This window comes from Macaca fascicularis, chromosome 9 (genome assembly GCF_037993035.2).
Source record: "Macaca fascicularis isolate 582-1 chromosome 9, T2T-MFA8v1.1".
In the NCBI taxonomy this organism is placed as follows: Eukaryota; Metazoa; Chordata; class Mammalia; order Primates; family Cercopithecidae; genus Macaca; species Macaca fascicularis.
The window spans coordinates 30,214,554-30,232,766 of NC_088383.1; the positions used below are offsets into that span (position 1 = coordinate 30,214,554).

Genomic DNA, 18,213 nt, shown 5'->3' on the forward strand with positions numbered 1-18,213 from the left:
GGGCATGGTGTCTCACGCCTGTAGTCCCAGCTACTTAGGAGGCTGAGGTGGGAGGATCACTTAAACCCAAGAGCTCGAGACCAGCCTGGGCAACACAGTGACACCCCGTTTCTACATAAAGCAAATTTAAAAAGCCAGGCATAGTGCTGCACACCTATAGTCCCAGCTACTAGAGGGGTTGTGGTGGGAAGATTGCCCCAGCCCATGAGTTCGAGGCTGCAGTGAGCCATGATTGAGCCACTGCACTCCAGCCTAGGCAAAAGAGCAAGACCTTGTCTCTTAGAAAACACTTAAAGAGACCATGGTTTCTTCTTTTAAATTGAGTTATCATGTACCACCATGCCCTCCATGGGTGAGTGTGCTCACAGGTGTGCATTGTGCGTGCGCGCGCGCACACACACACACACACTGACCTTTCTTCAGCATCCTGCCAGCCACAGTGAACTGGGTGGAGTCGTTGGCCGCTCCTCTGCCTCTCGTCTTCCAGGCCTCCTCTCTCACAGTGATGAGCTGCTTCCTTTCCTCAATCGTCATCTGGCTCTCTCGACTTTCTGTGACCCGCTGTTCATAAATGTACAGAACAGAAAACAGGAGAGAGAAATGACAGCGGTGTGGATCTCAGCCTGCAGCATTTCATGAGTGAAAAAAGCAGGTAGACAAAGAGGAGTAAGTATATTGTCCAAAGATGTTCAAAAATGTTCTATCTGAAATGGGCTCGGCTTCCTTACATCCAGGTTGGGTCGGAGATCACCACTGGCGATACTGAAACTTTAGATGAACACCTTTGTCCTGTGACTTACCGGTTTGGGGCACTGGAGCACCAAAAAAATCCTTTGCAAACACAAAGAGTTCAAAATAGATTGTTTTCATGCCCTGGACTCTACAGGGTTTTAAAGTTTCTCTGTCTTATCCCATCTAGTTAAACTCTGTTAACTGGGAGATTTTTATCCCTATATACTCACAAAGAACATGATTGATCTAGAAAACTTTATCCATGTGAGCACGAAAGGAACTTGCCCAGTTAGAAGGAGGGAGGCTGGTTAGGAATAAGGGGCAGGAGAAGGTTTGCTGGGGCTCTGTTTGCTTTTTTCCTGCAGCCATGATGTTCTGTGGGCAGGTAGGCAACCAGGAGAGCCCACGGAAGTGGCTTTAAGCTGTGAGAGATCTGACGCTGAAGATGAACTATGCTGTAGACATAACCTACACGCATGATAACATTCTACTGAAAATGCTTTCAACAGTTTCTAATTGGAAAGTTTCTGGAGATATCTGCTTCTTCCATTTCCAAGCCTTTGGTGATGCTCATTAGACTTGAGGTTGAGGAAGTGGCAGGAGGGGAAGGGGAAGAAGCTACGGAGGACTCAGAGGGCATCAGGAAAGGAGAAGGGGCTCAGGACAGGCCTGGGATGGGGAGATGGGGCTGAGGAGGGAGGGAGAGGAGCAGGGATGGAGGCAGAGGACAGGGCTCATGCCACTGAGTGATGTGTATTGGGGAGAAGAGTGTAGGTGGCGGTCGCGGGTGATAACCAGGGCAGGAGGTCCTCAAACGCTGGCCTGCAGAGTTTGCTTTCCCTCCTCCTTCAAGCCATCCCTCCCTGCACTACAAGACCCCTGTCTATGGTGAGGCACAGGGCTGGGTGGGGAGCCGGGGAACTGTGGAGCTAATGCCAAGGAAGGAAGAGCGGAAAGGCGCCCCCTCCAGAGCAGGAGGCGTATCCCTGGCTGTCACCTGCAGGTCTCTGGGAGGGGCTCTGGAGGCTGGCGATGGCCTCCCAGCTTTGCCCTCTTGCTTTCCCCTGTCTCTTGGACCCAAGGAAAGCCACTGCTGCTAGGGCACCTGCTTTCAAACTACTTCTGAGCACTACTCAACTTCTAGCAGGTCCCCCAGCTTTTCTGCCTTCCTAACGCGTTTTCCTGGGCTAAGAAGTCACCGTGGATCGGTGTGATCCTAAGGCCTCGTGCTGACACAGGGGAGGACTTGGAGAGCCCGGAGTGAAGCCCATCCTAGAGATTCTCTTCCCCGAGGCCTTTCCACATCACTATGGCAAACCACTTCCCTTAACTGACCCAAGAGAGAGAACTTCCTGATTCAGGAGAGACAGGAAGAGAGCGGAGATGGGGACAGTTCATTTTTTAACGCCCTGGAATGATGGGGGTTGACAGAGGAAAGGCACCTTCCCTTCATTTCCAGCAGCACAAAACCAGGTCTGCATTGGGAAGATTTGGTTTAAGCTATGAACGTGGGCTTCTCCACCATCTAAGTGATGAATCTTTCTTTCACAGGATTCTTTTATAAAACCCTCATAGCCAGAAGGGATTTTGGGGTCTCTGCCAATTTAAATTAGGTTAAAAACCTTTTCCTAAAGAGATATGACAACCAAACGCGATGCATGATCCTGGATTGAATCCCAGATGGGGTGGGGGCTACAAAGGGCATTACTGGAGGAAATCGACATAATTTTAAGATGGATGTGGATCAGATAAATATTGTATCAACATTAACTTCCTCATGTTGATCACTGTACCATGATTATGGGAGGAAATATCTTTGGCTTTAGGAAATAAAGTCAAATCTTGAAAGGTAGAGGAGCACAACGTTTCCAAACTACTGGCATATGGTTGGGGTGGGGAAAACGAGATGGGGGAAGAGAAGCAAGAAAGTGGGGTGAGGGGTCGAGGGGAGAAGGGCAGGAGAGTGAAGGAAGGGGCCAATGTCAACAATGAGTGGTTCTGGTAAAGGGTATGAAAGTGTTCTGTCTATGATGGAAATTTTTCTTAAGTTTAACATTTTATCAAAATTAAAAGTTACTAAAAATTTTTCCTAAAAACCTTAACATTTCCCCTCATGATCGGTGAGAAGTCCCTAATTCCAAATAACTCTCTGAATCATGTATCCTTTTTAAATAAACGATGAGGTTCACTTGCCCAGAAGACTTCATCAAAATTCAACAAAGAGAATACGTTTTCTTTGAAAATGAAGTTTCAGGAGTGATCAAACCAAGATGGCACTTGGCTTATAATATTTCCAACAAACATACCAAGTGCCAAGAAAGTTGGCGTCTCCAAAGGTCCAGCCATCACGATGGTGATTCACTATTCACTTAGCCAACTCTGTGGTGAATTCTCTCAGGCATCTCGACAGTTTAGGGTGGGGTAGTGGGTGTGGATAATGACTCAGAAAATGGTATCTTCAAGTCCAAAATTTCATTTTTCAAAGTACTGGGATTCCCCCAGAGCCCTTTACGCACATGATGGATACAAACTTTGGGATGATACAACCATTTTAGAATTTAAAGCTCCCATTTGTTTGTCAGATCTAGGGCAAGAAGAAATAATTTTTACTCCCTTCTAAATAATAATATTAAACATAAATGTTTTTGTTTTTCTAGAAATTCTGACTTAAGTTTGCTACTTAGTTGGGTTGGTTTATGATCCCCTAATTGCTGCAATTTGACTTTATGTGGCTCTATAAGGGTGTAAAGCATATGCAGTTTGTTTATTCTCTAAATAATCTAATAAACATTTATCACAATTTAGAACTCAAAATGTGAGAACAAAGAAGATATACATATATATACACACACATATTTGTTTATTTGGTTGTTTTTAAGCTTAAAACTTCATTACTGTCTTTTTTTTCCTTCTAAATTTTTCTTTCTTTATTTAGAGAAGGATGTAATATATACAGTAATAAGTATTGTGTCATTTTTTCCAGGTTTAGCTGACACATGTTTGGGACTGGCTGGAATAGGAACAGAGAGTTGAGGAAGAATCTAAACAGAAACCGACCCCATCTGTCCTTCATTCTTTCAAAGAGAGATCCCATGAACGTGGTGGGGGAAAGGCAGAGAGAGAGGGTGGAGGAGAAAATGAGTATTTGTGTATGTGTATGCGCGCGCGCGCGCGTGTGTGTGTGTGTGTGTGTGTGTGTGTGTGTGTGTGTGTAGAAGGTGGTGAAATAGGTAGGAAGGAGGTTCTTGTCTTAGGGATGGTCAGATACTGGCTAAGTCACAGCTTGAAACCGTGCAAAGGACGAATCAGCACAAATGCTTTTAGGTTGCCTGATGTTGCTGATGGGTTTCTTTCTCTCTGTATACACTGACTGAAAAATCACAGCAAATCTCACTGAATGTTTCTCAGACAGGGATGCGATCCAACAACAGAGCATAGAACTAAGAGGTATTATAAGGATTAGGGCAGATTTAAGGGTCAAACTCTTCCACAACCAGAGAGATTTATGGAAAGAAAATATTGTGATCTGACTTAAATTTTTTTTTTATCTTATTCACATGTAGTTAAACTCTAAAGGAAGAAATTATAAAGCACATATTAAGTAATAGAAATAAGGTGAAAGTAACAAAGTTGTACTTTTCAGTTTTCAAAAATGCTAAGATCATTTCGAATTCTACACACTATGAAAGAAATTTAGCTTTGCCCCTTCCTTAAGAGAAATTTCAGTCCCTCATCACTGCATACAGCCTCAAGTAGCCAGAACAAAAGATGAAGAAAAGATCACAGGTCAAGGCTCAGACCTCAAAGCAACTGTTTTCCAATCCTGTCACCATCTACCAGCTCCTAAGATGAAAGGAAGGGAAAAAAGTGAAATCTCATTCTGGTACAGCCCTGAGGCATGTGAGAAAGAAGAGAATTCAGGTTGAAGCCTGACACAGAGACAAATAGTCCATTTAGACAGAGCCTGTGTGCTGTTTAAATGCTCTGTTTTCTTCTCTGAACCTTTGGATTATTAAATATTAAGATACCAGTATTGCTGGAGTAAAGAAAAAGGAGTGACTTGACCTCTGAGAACGCAGATGAACTAGTGCTACATACCTGGTACGTAAACTATTTATATTTAGCTGGGAAAAACTGTTCAGAAGTAAAAGCATATAATTTTTTGAAATTTTAATTTTGAAGCGATGAAACAGAAATGCCTTTAGCAAATGTTAATTTCTTTTAAAGTTAACAATATGTGGAGAGATATTCCATGTTCATGGATAAGAAGACTCAATTTTGTCAAGATGGCAGGTTTTACCAACTTGATCTGTAAATTCAATGCAGTTCCAAAGTCCCAGCAAGATATTCTGTAGATTGACCAACTGATCTTAGTTTACATGGAGAGGCAAAAGACCCAAAATAGCCAACACAACACTGAAGGGGAAGAAAAAAGTTGGAGGACCAACACCAGTCAACTTCAAGACTCACTATAAAGCCTCGGTGATCAAGATTGTGTGGTACTGATGAAAGAACCGTTAAATAGATCAATGATAGGTTCATATAAATTTAGTCAACGGATCTTTGAGAAAGGAACAAAAACATTAGCATGAAGAAAAGATAGTATTTTCAACAAATGATGCTGGAATAACTGGACACTCGCATGTAAAAAAAAAAAATCTAGATACATTCCCAAAAATTAACTCAAAATGGATCATAAAGGCCTAAATGTAAAAATCAAAACTATAAAACTCCTAGAAGATAACATAGGATAAAATTTAGATTATCTTGGCTTTGGTAATTAGTTTTTAGATATAACACCAAAGGCAATATCCACAGAAGAAATAACTGATAAGCTGAACTTTGCTGAAATTAAAAACTTCTGTAAAAGACACTGTTAAAAGAATGAGAAGACAAACTATAGAATGAAGGAATGGGAGAAAATATTTGCAAAAGACGTATTTGATAAAGGACTACTACCCTAAATATACAAAGAACTGTTAAAACTCAACAATATGAAAATGAACAACCAGATTAACAAATGGGAAAAGTATCTGAATAGATACCTCACCAAAGAAGATCTAAGATGGAAAATAAGCACATGGAAATATGATCAACATCATATCTGCAAATCTCATCATTCGAGATTTGTGAATTAAAACAAGGTGACATTATTACACATCAATTAGGATGGCAAAAATGCAAACACTGACAACACCAAATGCTGGCAAGGATATGGAGCAACAGGAACTCTCATTCATTGCTGATGGAGATGCAAAGTGGTGCAGCCACTTTGGAAGACAGTTTGGAGGTTTCTCACAGAACTCAACATACTCTTACCGTGTGATACAGCAATCATGCTCCTTGATTGACTTGAAAACTTACATACAAATAAAAGCCTGCACATGGATGCTTCTAGCACTTTATTCATAATTGCCAAGACTTGGAAGCAACCAAGCTGTCCTCCAGTAGATGAATAGATAAATAAACTGTGGCATGTACAGATAATGATATATTATTTGGCAATACAAAGAAAAAAGCTTTAAAGCCATAAAAAGACACAGTGGAGGCTCACGCCTGTAATCACAACACTCTGAGAGGCCGAGGTGGGTAGATCACCTGAGGTTAGGAGTTTGAGACCAGCCTGGCCAACATGGCGAAATCCCATCTCTACTAAAAACACAAAAAAATTACCTGGGTGTGGTGGCGGGCGCCTGTAATCTCAGCTACTCATGAGGCTGAGGCAGGAGAATTGCTTGAACCTGGGAGGTGGAGGTTGCAGTGAGCCAAGATTGCACCACTGCACTTCAGCCTCGGTGACAGAGTGAAACTCCATCCCAATAATAATAATAATAATAATTTAAAAATAAATAAAATTTTAAAAAGACACAGAAGAATCTTAAATGCATATTACTAAATGGAAGAAGCCAATCTGAAAAGGCTACATACTGTGTGATTCCAATTCAATGACATTCTGGAAAAGGCAAAACTATGAGACAGTAAAAAATTACAGGTTGCCAAGGACTGGGAAGTGAGAGTGTTGAACAGGCGGAGCACAGAGGCCCTTCAGGGCAGGGAAATGATTTCGTATGATAGTGTAATGGTGGACATATGTCATTATGTATTTGTCAAAACAATGTTTTTTAATTTTTTAATTGTTGTATTGTTCTTTGTATTGGCTTTATTCCCAAGTATCCCTAGTTGGTTGAATCCTTGGATGCGGAACCGGAAGAGATGAAGGGCTGACTGTAAACACTTAAAGACTTCAATAATATATCTTTTCCTTTAAAGTTTAATATTGGCTTATTTCAAAGAAACACAAGCTCATTTCCCCTCGTTCGTGATGGGATAGGAAGTTTGCTCCAGATTTCAGCCTCTTTCTTGGGGTAGACACTGGCTGGGTATGTGGGACCTGGGCTCTTACAACCAGCATTTCCAGCTTCAGGGAAAGGAACCAGTAGAGTGAGGGAAAGGCCGCCCCAGGGAGAAGACGTGGGCAGCTTCTATTTCTGAAGAGGCGAGATGATGACGGGAGGACCCCAGACACCTTCTGTGTCAGCTTCGCACGTGAAACCCTGAGCCACTCATTCAGCAACTGCTGGTGCTGCCGGAGCAGGCCCATCACGGCACTGTCAGAGGCCACCTGAGAGCTAAGAAAGCCCCAGTCTTGCTGGGGAGATGAGGCCCTAGAGGGAGGGGACAGAGGCCCTACGAGGGAAGGGACAGAGGGCCTACGAGGAAAGGGACAGAGGGCCTACGAGGGAAGGGACAGAGGGCCTACGAGGAAAGGGACAGAGGGCCTACGAGGGAAGGGACAGAGGGCCTACGAGGAAGGGGATAGAGACCCTATGAGGGAGGGGACAGAGGGCCTACGAGGAAGGGGATAGAGACCCTATGAGGGAGGGGACAGAGGGCCTACAAGGGAGGGGACACAGACCCTATGAGGGAGGGGACAGAGGGCCTACGAGGAAGGGGACAGAGACCCTATGAGGGAGGGGACAGTGGGCCTATGAGGGAAGGGACAGAGGCCCTACGAGAAAGGGGACAAAGGGCCTATGAGGAAGGGGACAGAGACCCTACAAGGAAGGGGACAGAGGGCCTATGAGGGAAGGGACAGAGACCCTATGAGGAAGGGGACAAAGGGCCTACGAGGAAGGGGACAGAGGGCCTATGAGGGAAGGGACAGAGGCCCTACGAGGAAGGGGACAAAGGGCCTACAAGGAAGGGGACAGAGGCCCTACGAGGAAGGGGACAAAGGGCCTACGAGGAAGGGGACAGAGGGTCTACGAGGAAGGGGATAGAGACCCTATGAGGACGGGGACAGAGGGCCTAAAAGGGAGGGGACACAGACCCTATGAGGGAGGGGACAGAGGGCCTAGAGGGAGGGACAGAGGCCCTAGGAGGGAAGTGATGGGGCAAAGCCCGGCAGGGAGGAGTCGGGAGCCTGGTGTTCATGGAAAAGTGGATGTTGCCACTTTGCAGAGCTGTTTTGACACCAAGGACATTCCACGGGGAATTAAAAAAACAGCCATTCCTATTTTTCATGTTATTCACCCACAGAGTGGCTCAGCCCAGGCCGGGTCTGTCCTCTGGGGTGGGGTTCAGAGGGGCTACAGCGAGGATAGAGGGAAGGGACAGGGGGTCCGTGTTCTCTAGTTTTAATAGGGCCATTGGAACCTGCTCCTCCTGGTTCTTTAATAGGGTCACTGGAGGGGCCTCCCCTCACTGAGTCTTCCTCCCTGTCCCTCCACACCCCAAACCACCTCCACCATATCCTCCTCCTCTAGGAACTGAGCAGGACAACATCCTCACTGGGCTGGAGCGAAGAACACGGCCACTTCTTCTGGGCTCCTGACTCAGGATCCAAGCGTGGAGGCTGAAAGGGGACACTCTCCCCTTAAACCAGCTTCATGACTATGAGGGGAATTAATGCCATCAAGTCCACCTGAAAATCTAAGCCAAGGATCAGTGTGTGTGTGACTGACCCTAAATACATGAAGAACCAATTAAACACACACCTGTGCACACACTTACAGACACAGACACACACACTCTCATAGACACACACACACTCATACACACACTCTCATAGATACACACTCAGAAACACACTCATAGATACACACACTCTCATGGACACACACACAATTGTACTGCAACACACACACACACACACACACACACACTCCTCTCTTTCACAGTGAAATGCAGCAAATAAGTTATTTCCCAAAATTAAAACAGAAGTTCTTTTCCTATTGCTTAGAACTTGCAGTGAGGCTTAAGATGAGTGGCTTTTCCTCACCTGATTAATCGACACAAAAGACAGGTATTTATGGGCAGCAGGAATAGCAGGAGAATAAGTAGAAGCATATACAGGTTCCTACAGAGCAAAGCAAGAGGATTTAAGGTGAAAAGAGAAGATTTATCAGAGCGGGGCCGGGCAGGGACATGGGGGAGGGAGAAACAAAACAATGATTTTTCTAACAGAATGTTAATTTACTCATTGCAACTTCAGTTCTCTTTTCAAAAGAGTCCTCCCTTGAATGCTAATGCTAAAATAAATCCACACAAGCGCGGTAAATATACCTGAGTAAGCTTTGTGCAGTAATTAAATGAGTTAATTTATAGAAGATTGTCAGTTACAGAGAGGGAAACCATTAATTTCATTGACAGTTTTAACATTTAACAGAAAATATTATCTTCTTTAAAGTATTTTCATTACATGATTTAAAAAATAGTTGAAGGGCACAGGCTCAGCTCTCCACTCTGGACAAAGGCTGTGTCTGGTCTGGAGATAAAAAAGCACCAGGGAGGGCACACGAAGGAACCACCCAGGATCAGAATTACCCACGCGAGGTGTAATACTGGCCACCATCTAGAGGACACCTGTGTTAGAGTCAGGCTTACCCAAAGCAGATTAGAAATGGCAATATCATCCGCAACTCCTCCTTCTTCCTACAGGTTAAAACAAACAGGGAACATTGCAGAGTATTGGAAGAGAAGAGCCTCATCAGGGCATCGCAATCGCCTTCGAGTATTTCGTGCCTGGGTTCAAACAGCAGCATGCACGTGCTCACACAATGCAGTGATGTGAACCTCAGGCCAACTCATTCCCTGACCGCAGAATGAGCATCTGGAGTTTAGAGGGCGTCCCACCAGCCTTTCTCTCCCTGTCATCCTCGCACTTTAAAGTGACTTTTAAATTCTCCTGAATTGTGATCTGGAATTTCAATGGCAGCAGACACGGAGAATATAAATGTGCCAGATTTACCTTTCTTGAAATTTCAGGGACTGTCATAGATCTGAGCTGGGTGTACTGACCTCAAAGCTACTGAAGCACAGTAGGATATCCAGTTCCCATCTGGAACTCAGAAATAGACACAGGGTTTTAATGGCCAAGTCTATAAATGGTTTTCACTTCTTGGAAAAGGTCTGATTCGCTGGATGACTATCTTCACAAAAGACGCGGGAGCCACCGTGTGTGCCTTAACGTCGCATAAACCGAAATAGGGTTGGAATTGAAAATAACTATTTGGTGAATATAAATACATAACTGAAAGCTAGTTGTAACAGAGACTCCTGCCAAACCACTTCTGAGAGACTTTGCTTCATTTGGTTTCTCTCTCTCTGGTGGAATGAGTTACTCTGTAGGGAAGTGTACACAAGTCACGCTCAAGTGCACATAAACCACAGCGTGCAGACCAGACCAAATCCACAAAACAGACAGCTTTACCAGCTTTACACCAAGTATATATGCTACGAGACTCACACATGTTTAAGTCAGGTTAGCCTGGCCTAGACTAAACCAAGAACAGGAGAAAGATAAGAAGGGCTGCAAGGAAGAGAAAGAAAGAGAAAGCTGGGGGGGGCGGGGGGGAGGGGGGGGGGAGAGAGAGAGAGAGAGAGACAGAGAGAGAGAGAGAGAGAGAGAGAATACTGAAACAGTTTTTCACAGGAAATGACAGAGCTGGCTAGGTAAACAACTAGTGCTCTTAAGCTCTGGATCATCAATCCTCATTTTGGGGGGTGGGGGGTAAAATGGGGAAAGAAGGAACTGCTGGTAAGTTTTCCATTCCCTGAGATGTGCCTGATCTTTTAGTACAGAAATGAAAACTCCAGCTTAGTATCTTTTCATGGGTCGAAAACATTTTTTTTGTTTTTGTTTGAGACAGGGTCTTGCTTTGTCACCTGGGCTGGAGTGCAGTGGCACAAATACTGTTCATTGCAGCCTCAACTTCCCGGGCTCAAGTGATCCTCCTGCATCAGCCTCCCAAGTAGCTGGGACCACAGGTGCGTACTACCACACCCAGCTAATTTTTGTTAACGTGGGGTTTTACCACGTTGCCCAGGCTGGTCTCAAACTCCTGGGCTCAAGTGATCCTCTTGCCTTGGCCTCCCAGTGTTGGGATTACAGGCACGGCCATTGTGCTTGGCCCCAAAGTAAATCTTAACATAACAAAAGACCCAAAATGAGATGCTGGCTGGGGCACCTCAAAGATATTTTCTTTTGAGACCAATCCATTGACAGAAACAAAACAGTTATAGACTTTTCAAGACATCCTTTAATGTATTTTTTAACGTGACTCCAAGAAAATTTCAAAATGACCTATGTGGCACACATTCCATTTTTATTGGATGGTGCTGACTTCCATGCTGCGTGTATTTTCATAGGAACAATGGAAGGAACTTCTAGAGTTCCCTCTGTTTCCTGCCTCTTCTACATTTCCACAGACTGCACACTCAAAAGAATGCAGGAACTGTGAAGGGCGTGATGAGCTGACTGTAACACCAGCTCCTTTCTGCCCTTGGTGCTAAAGATGGAAGGTTCCAGCACCTGCTCTCCTGGGTACCTCTCCATCAGCAAGGCTAGAGCTACTCCGTGCAGCAAGCGCCCCTGTTCAGGCCCCACGTGTCATGACTGTCTGTCCTTCTCCAAGGCAGCATTCAGACACCCCACAAGCAGTGGGCGTGTCAAGCCTCCTCAGCTATTGGGGGACTCCCTTAAGACAGACCAGGTTTAAGGCGCCTCACCCACCACATGTGAGCACAGCCGGGGGTGACTGAAAACAGTGCCAGCCCTCGGGAAGGAATGAGAAACACCTGACCTCAACAGAACCTGAGATTGCCCAATGTGGGCTACAAGGGCCTAAGACAGATCGGCTTATTTTAACTTCAAAGAGCTTATTGCCTCCAGCCAAAGGGAAGCAGGCCACTGAGGAAGAGTGGGAAAGTTCACCGCTGCTGCAGGAACAGCAGCCTCCACGCGCCCAGAGGCGGCATTTCCCATTCCAGCCCCATCCTTCTTGGAAGCCCTGGGGCTTCAGGTCACTGGGTTTTCAACCCCAAGGGCAACTGCAGCCAACTGGCCTCTCTTGCCTTCTAAAAACCTTAGCCAGCCTCAGGCGGTTCGGATCTCATCCTCCACTCAAAGCCTTCTGGCTTCCACACCTAAGGTGATCCTCCGTTCTTCTAAGGGGTAACACACCTATTTCACTATTCACCGGAAACCTCTCCTACTTTGTGCTTTTTGGCTTCATTTAAATTTCCACCGGCTCTCTGGGATTCCCAGTTCCTGATGGGCCGGGGAGTCTCTGCACCTTCCAAAATGATGGACAAAGGGCCAGGCGCTGCTTGGTGCCAGGACATAGTAGTTGGCAGGTTTGCTAATGAGGAATGTGTTAAAGTTGTTTTTGGAGCAATGATTTCAAGATTCTTTTAAATAAAGTTTGTGGGTAGCAGGGATACACTATTTGACAGATGGATTTTCTTTCACTTCAGGATCTCATTTTTGAAACCTGGATTTGACATGGTGTGTGAAAAATATGTGCATGTTGGTATACTTTCTAAACATCTAGTTATATCTGAGAACTTTACAAATGGCTGAGGGTTAAATGCCTTTAGTTATATTATCTTTAACACCATGTGTATCTCAAAGAAGAGAATTCAAATTGCCATTCCAGTGTAACCTAAGAAGACACAGAAGTATCGGATGAAATAGTGTCAGAGCTCCTGACTCACCCTTCTATGGGCACATCTCTCTCTTTTTTTTTTTTTTTTTTTTGAGATGGAGTCTCGCTCTGTAGCCCAGGCTGGAGTGCAGTGGCCGGATCTCAGCTCACTGCAAGCTCCGCCTCCCGGGTTCACGCCATTCTCCGGCCTCAGCCTCCCGAGTAGCTGGGACTACAGGCGCCCGCCACCTCGCCCGGCTAGTTTTTTGTATTTCTTAGTAGAGACAGGGTTTCACCGTGTTAGCCAGGATGGTCTCGATCTCCTGACCTCGTGATCCACCCGTCTCGGCCTCCCAAAGTGCTGGGATTACAGGCTTGAGCCACCACGCCCGGCCTGGGCACATCTCATTTTTATGTAAGTTTCTTAATGCATGAAAGTCACACTCATCATCTCTCCCTTCCACAGATGCTTAACTCATTTTAGAGCTAGAAGGGGCCTGGGGATCATCTGGTTGAAAGCATTCTTTTTCTTTTCTACTTGAAGACTTCTGATCCTAGAAAGTGAGCAGCGAGTGCGCCACCGGTGCATCATTTCGCCTCCAGCCAGAAGGTGCATTTGCAATTGCAGGGCCAGCCAGCAAGTCAGTCACCATCAGGTTTGAAAGTGTGCACAACCTGGTCAAAAGGTGGTCATCATCACATCTGTAATTTAACAATTCATCAATACTTTCGCATATGAAATGCTTGCTGGTATTGATCACCATGCATTACCTAATTTTGTTTCAACTTGTAACATACATTACTGTATATTCTCAATAAAAGGCATAGCTACTCATGAAACACGCTTAAATGATGAATTAAAGACTCATGAACCACAATTATGTCCTTATTTTTTATACTTAGGTTTAAAATCTCTGCATAGGAAACGCAAGTCCATATTTTATATGCAACTTAAAGATGTTCAATTTTTTTCATTATAAAGGCTTTAATAACACTCTAAAGCCAGGTATCATTTAAGAAGGTTTTTAAACTAAAGAAAAAGTACACACTTTAAAATTCAGGCACTTGCTTGCTGACACAGTGTGCGTGTGTGTTGCTGATCCCAGTTCTAAAGCATCTCCAAGCACAGGCTTCTGCCCAATTTTAACTGCTCTGTGACAGGCTCTCAGCGTGTACCCTAAGGGCAAAAATGCACTAATGCTTCACAGAGAAGGAATTAGGTGGCACATGCTTGTCTCTTTGTTGCACTTCCAAGAGTGGTGTTAGTCTGAAGGCTTTTCCTAACACAAAGAACATTACCTTCTTGATGAGGGACCGCCCTGCTTCCTGGGTGTGCAGGCTGCTGGCCGGAGCCTTGCCGCCCTCCTGCCTCCTGCTGAGTCTGTTTCTCCAATCTTCCTCTCCACTTTTCTTCAACAGTGCCAATCTAGGAGGAGAACATGCCAGCCACAAAGAGTTCAGCACCAAACTCTTCCTTGTGATAGAACCATAATCTAGGTAAGTGAGAATGCTTTGGCCAAGACATGACCACAGCCACCTCGTTTTAACATTTTGAATTTCACTTATTCTGAAGACAGCATATCTGGAAAATTGAATTTCACTTATTCTGAAGACAGCATATCTGGAAAAACAATAAAATCCCTTTTCTAAGATGGCCCCGAAGACTTTACAGTTGATTGAAACACAGAGCCAAAATGTGACTTGCTAGATAAAAGATGCACCTTCATCCCAGCCAAGGAATGTCTGTTCCTTGGCCTTGGGCTGAAAGCAAGAGAACCGTCCCCAGAGAAAAATGTCTTCTAGCGAGGCCTTCTGGTCACTTGGTGAAATAACATTAAAGGAATAAAGCTGTGTTACAGAAAATGATGCAGACATGGGCTTAAAAATTTGTCTTTTAAACGAAACATTATATAAAAGATATTCTATCACTAGTTTATTTTTCTGGTGTTGTTTAAAGGACATGGCTACATATAGCTTTCTTATTCTCAGGTGTGACAAAAGAGTTGCAACAACTGAAACAAATAATGATTGTGGGTGAGAGACAGTCATCAATGATAAGCCAAAAGTAAAATTAGAAGAGAGGGTTTATTGGAAGATAATACTTTGATTATTCTTTTTTAAATTGTCATGTATTATACTATAGAATTTAGGATCAGCAAATCTATATTTAAAGGTAAATGTTATTTTATCAAAATACTTAAAATGCTTTATTACATAAGAAAACTATGTGGTAGACTCTGTCAAGGACACCTTTAATTGTTTGCTTTTATTTCCACCTGGGTTTTAATAAAATAATGTTTCTGAGGCTATCCAAAAAAAGAAAAAACCAACCAAAAAAACCATAAAGTTGGCCAGGCCTGGTGGCTTCCGCCTGTAATCCTAGCACTTTGGGAGGTCAAGATGGGTGGATCACGAGGTCAGGAGTTCGAGACCAGCCTGGCCAATATGGTGAAACCCTGTCTCTACTAAAAATACAAAAATTAACCGGGCGGGAGGCTGAGGCAGAGAAATCACTTGAACCCGGGAGGTGGAGGTTGCAGTAAGCTGAAATCGCGCCACTGCACTCCAGCCTGGGTGACACAGCGAGACTCTGTCTCAAAAAACAAACAAACAAAAAATAAAGCCACGAAGCACTTACAGTCTCTTAATAGCATCCCTTTCAATTAGAGGTAAAATTTGATGTTTATGACTGTTTCTCCTCAGGTGTTCTAAGCCCTGTTCTTTTCCTACAAATGAATTTGATCTTTCTTATCCATCTTCTTTAGACAGAAACTATTTTCCACAAACCCATTTTTTAAAATTATCACTTCAACTTTCCTCAGGGAAAGGATACATACAAAAAAAGAATCTAATTAACTGTTATTGTTACCTAACCTACTTTAGCTCAATGATGATGTGACTTGACAGGAAGCTGCTTGAATACTGGAATCCTGAAAGGTTATTTTTCACAAACATGAGGCTGTTTCAGCTAACTGCATTGCCATGAATGAAAAAATCTTTTTACGTTGGACAAAAAAACATGGGAAAGATAAAATGTAAAAAAAAAAAAAAAAAAAAAAAGGTGATGATCATTAAACTCATTTGAGCTTATGTTCAAATAATTTAAAGAGCAGGGAAAAACCAAATAACTAGATCCCTTTCCCTCTGTGCCACACCTGATGGGCTAGGTCTCATTGATATCACTAATGCATAATCCATAAATGGTATACATATTTTTATCCATAAATATTAAATCCATAAATATTTTTTATCCATAAATATTTTTTATTTTTATAAATTTGTTTTAGAGACAGGGTCTTCCTTTGTCACCAGGGCTGGAGTACAGCGGCACAGTCATGGCTCACTGCAGCCTCGAATTCCTGGGCTCAAGCGATAGTCCTGTCTTGGCGTCCAGAGTAGCTAGGACGACAGGTGTGCATCACTGTGCCTGGTTACTTTTTAAAATTTTTATTTTGTAGAGACAAGGTCTTGCTATGTTGCCCAGGCTGGTTTTGAACTCCTGGGCTCAAGCAATTCTTCCATGTCAGCCTCCAGAGTAGCTAGGACGACAGGTGTGGACCACTACACTCGGCTAATTTTTAAATTTTTTATTTGGTAGAGACAGACTCTTACTATGTTGCCCAGGCCAGTTTTGAACTCCTGGCCTCAAGCGATCCCCCTGCCTCAGCATCCGGATGTGCTGGGATTACAGGCGCGAGCCACCGCCCCTAGACAACAGTGTATTTTTAAGCAGCACATCAGCTCTGATCCCAATTTGGCCACTAACTCCCTTTGAGTACCTCAGTTCTCCCTCCTGTATCTGCCACATCAGGAACTGGACCAGATGATCTCTAAGGGTCTTTCTTCCAAGCTTCCCGATTCCCATTAAATATATGTTTTGGAGATGGGATGAGATATATCCTATGATAAAAGTTTTGTTACGCTAATAAGAAAACAAATTTTGTACTTAAGAATTCGGCGACATCTATGTATGTGTACATAATCACACCTTGTACTTGTCTATTTACTCAGTCAAATAATGGGAAGTAAACTGTGAAGAAAGGAATCCCCCAAAGGAGGCGGGAGCTTCGAACTCTGGGCCTGCCCCCTTTCTCAATCTCTTCCTTCTCCTCCCTTCCTTTCTGTTTTCCTCTTTCTCCTAAGTGGCAGCAGATACGATCTCACATGCCCGTTCTCTAGAACTGTGGTAAGGCTGCCTTGTCAATCTCCTGCAGATCCCTTTGGTCAAGGTCTCATTTAGTCCTAACTCCTGTAATTCTCAAATGTTGAACAACACCCTGCACGCTACAAGAGCTAGTTCGTGGGCTTGGACACAAAGTCCAAATTCCTTCAAGAGTTTTAATCCACATCATTTCATACTATATAATAACTATGATTCATCTTTTCTCCAATTATTTTGAATGAGTCAGTTTTATTCTAATAAAATAATCTCACAAAATGAAATCATTAAAGGAAATTGGTATTCGCATGCTGTACTTGAGCTTTCAAAGCATCAATAAATGAGACTTTCAAAAAGTAAGCATGCCAGCACTTTAATACCCAAATGAGAAGGAAGAAGTCCTTCCAGTTCATCATCTCATGGAGCCAGGCACTCATCTCACTGATATTCTCCTTGCAAACTGGCCCCAGAACCAGCTTCCCTCACTTCACCTTCAACTCAGGCCAGCAGCTACTCCTCTTGACCATCCACCTTGTTAATCAGGTTGGATCCAAATGATGAATTTAAAAACAATCAAATTCATCTTCCTGAGTTTATTAGAAGTCATGAGCTCCGGTCTTTGAAGACCTTCTGAAAAAGAAGCTCTCAAAAGTCTAGGGCAAGGACACCAGCACCTATGTCATCAGACGGTTTCCCTGGTGGTTGCTTTGTGGCATCTAAAACTGACTTGGAAAAACCCAAGCTGTGGCATCTGAGATCACCGCCTCATCCACCTTATACTCTGCTGATCTGCTCGGCGACCCGAGACACTGGGAATTGTTATCTCCATTCCGACGGACAAGGAATGTGGGAACATCTGGGTCAAGAATTCCATTGACTGAGGTCACCCTGGATGTTAGTGGGCAGAGAGACGTGACTGCAACCCTTGCCTGCCTGTGCTTGTTTCACTGCGGTAGAACATTAGCTGACCAGACACATTTTTGTCACACCGTTTTAGGAATGGCATAGGATTCTGGCTTTCTTATAAGGTTTTTCCCACCATGGGAAGGCCTCCAAAGAATTTCTCCATTACAAAACCCTGAAATTTTGCTTCTACATGTGCTGGCAGAGTTACCATTAGGGACTCCGAAGACTACAGAGTAACCAGAAGAACCTGGAAGAAACTGTGCTTCCATGGAGCCCACATGGCACCTGGAGCCAGCCCTCGCCTCCAGCCTACGGAGCACAGGATGAATAACTCGTAAATAACACGCACTAAAACTTGAGTGGGTTCTTCCTGTCCCTTTAGATTTCCTCACTGGTGTCCACCACGCTGAGGAGGGAGGGAGATCTTCCCAAATGTGTTCCTTCCTCCTGTGAGCTCACAGCCCTCCGGCTCACCGCAGACCGCCAGGC

At 44.0% G+C, this 18,213-nt stretch overlaps 1 protein-coding gene across 34 annotated transcripts in view; it reads right to left on the reverse strand.

The window, feature by feature from the left end:
• Positions 1-18,213, reverse strand: part of LOC102125303 (supervillin) — a 275,990-nt gene that overhangs the window by 40,536 nt on the left and 217,241 nt on the right. For 27 of the 34 annotated variants that reach the window (XM_074001307.1, XM_074001301.1, XM_005564890.5 and 24 more), the window contains 4 exons: positions 13,959-14,085; positions 9,619-9,666; positions 9,014-9,091; positions 414-561 (listed from right to left, as the gene is read on the reverse strand). In XM_074001307.1, the coding sequence (XP_073857408.1) occupies positions 414-561; positions 9,014-9,091; positions 9,619-9,666; positions 13,959-14,085 (401 nt within the window). The remainder of the gene's footprint in view (positions 1-413; positions 562-9,013; positions 9,092-9,618; positions 9,667-13,958; positions 14,086-18,213) is intronic. The other 7 variants (XM_065520465.2, XM_074001303.1, XM_065520461.2 and 4 more) reach the window with 1 other exon arrangement.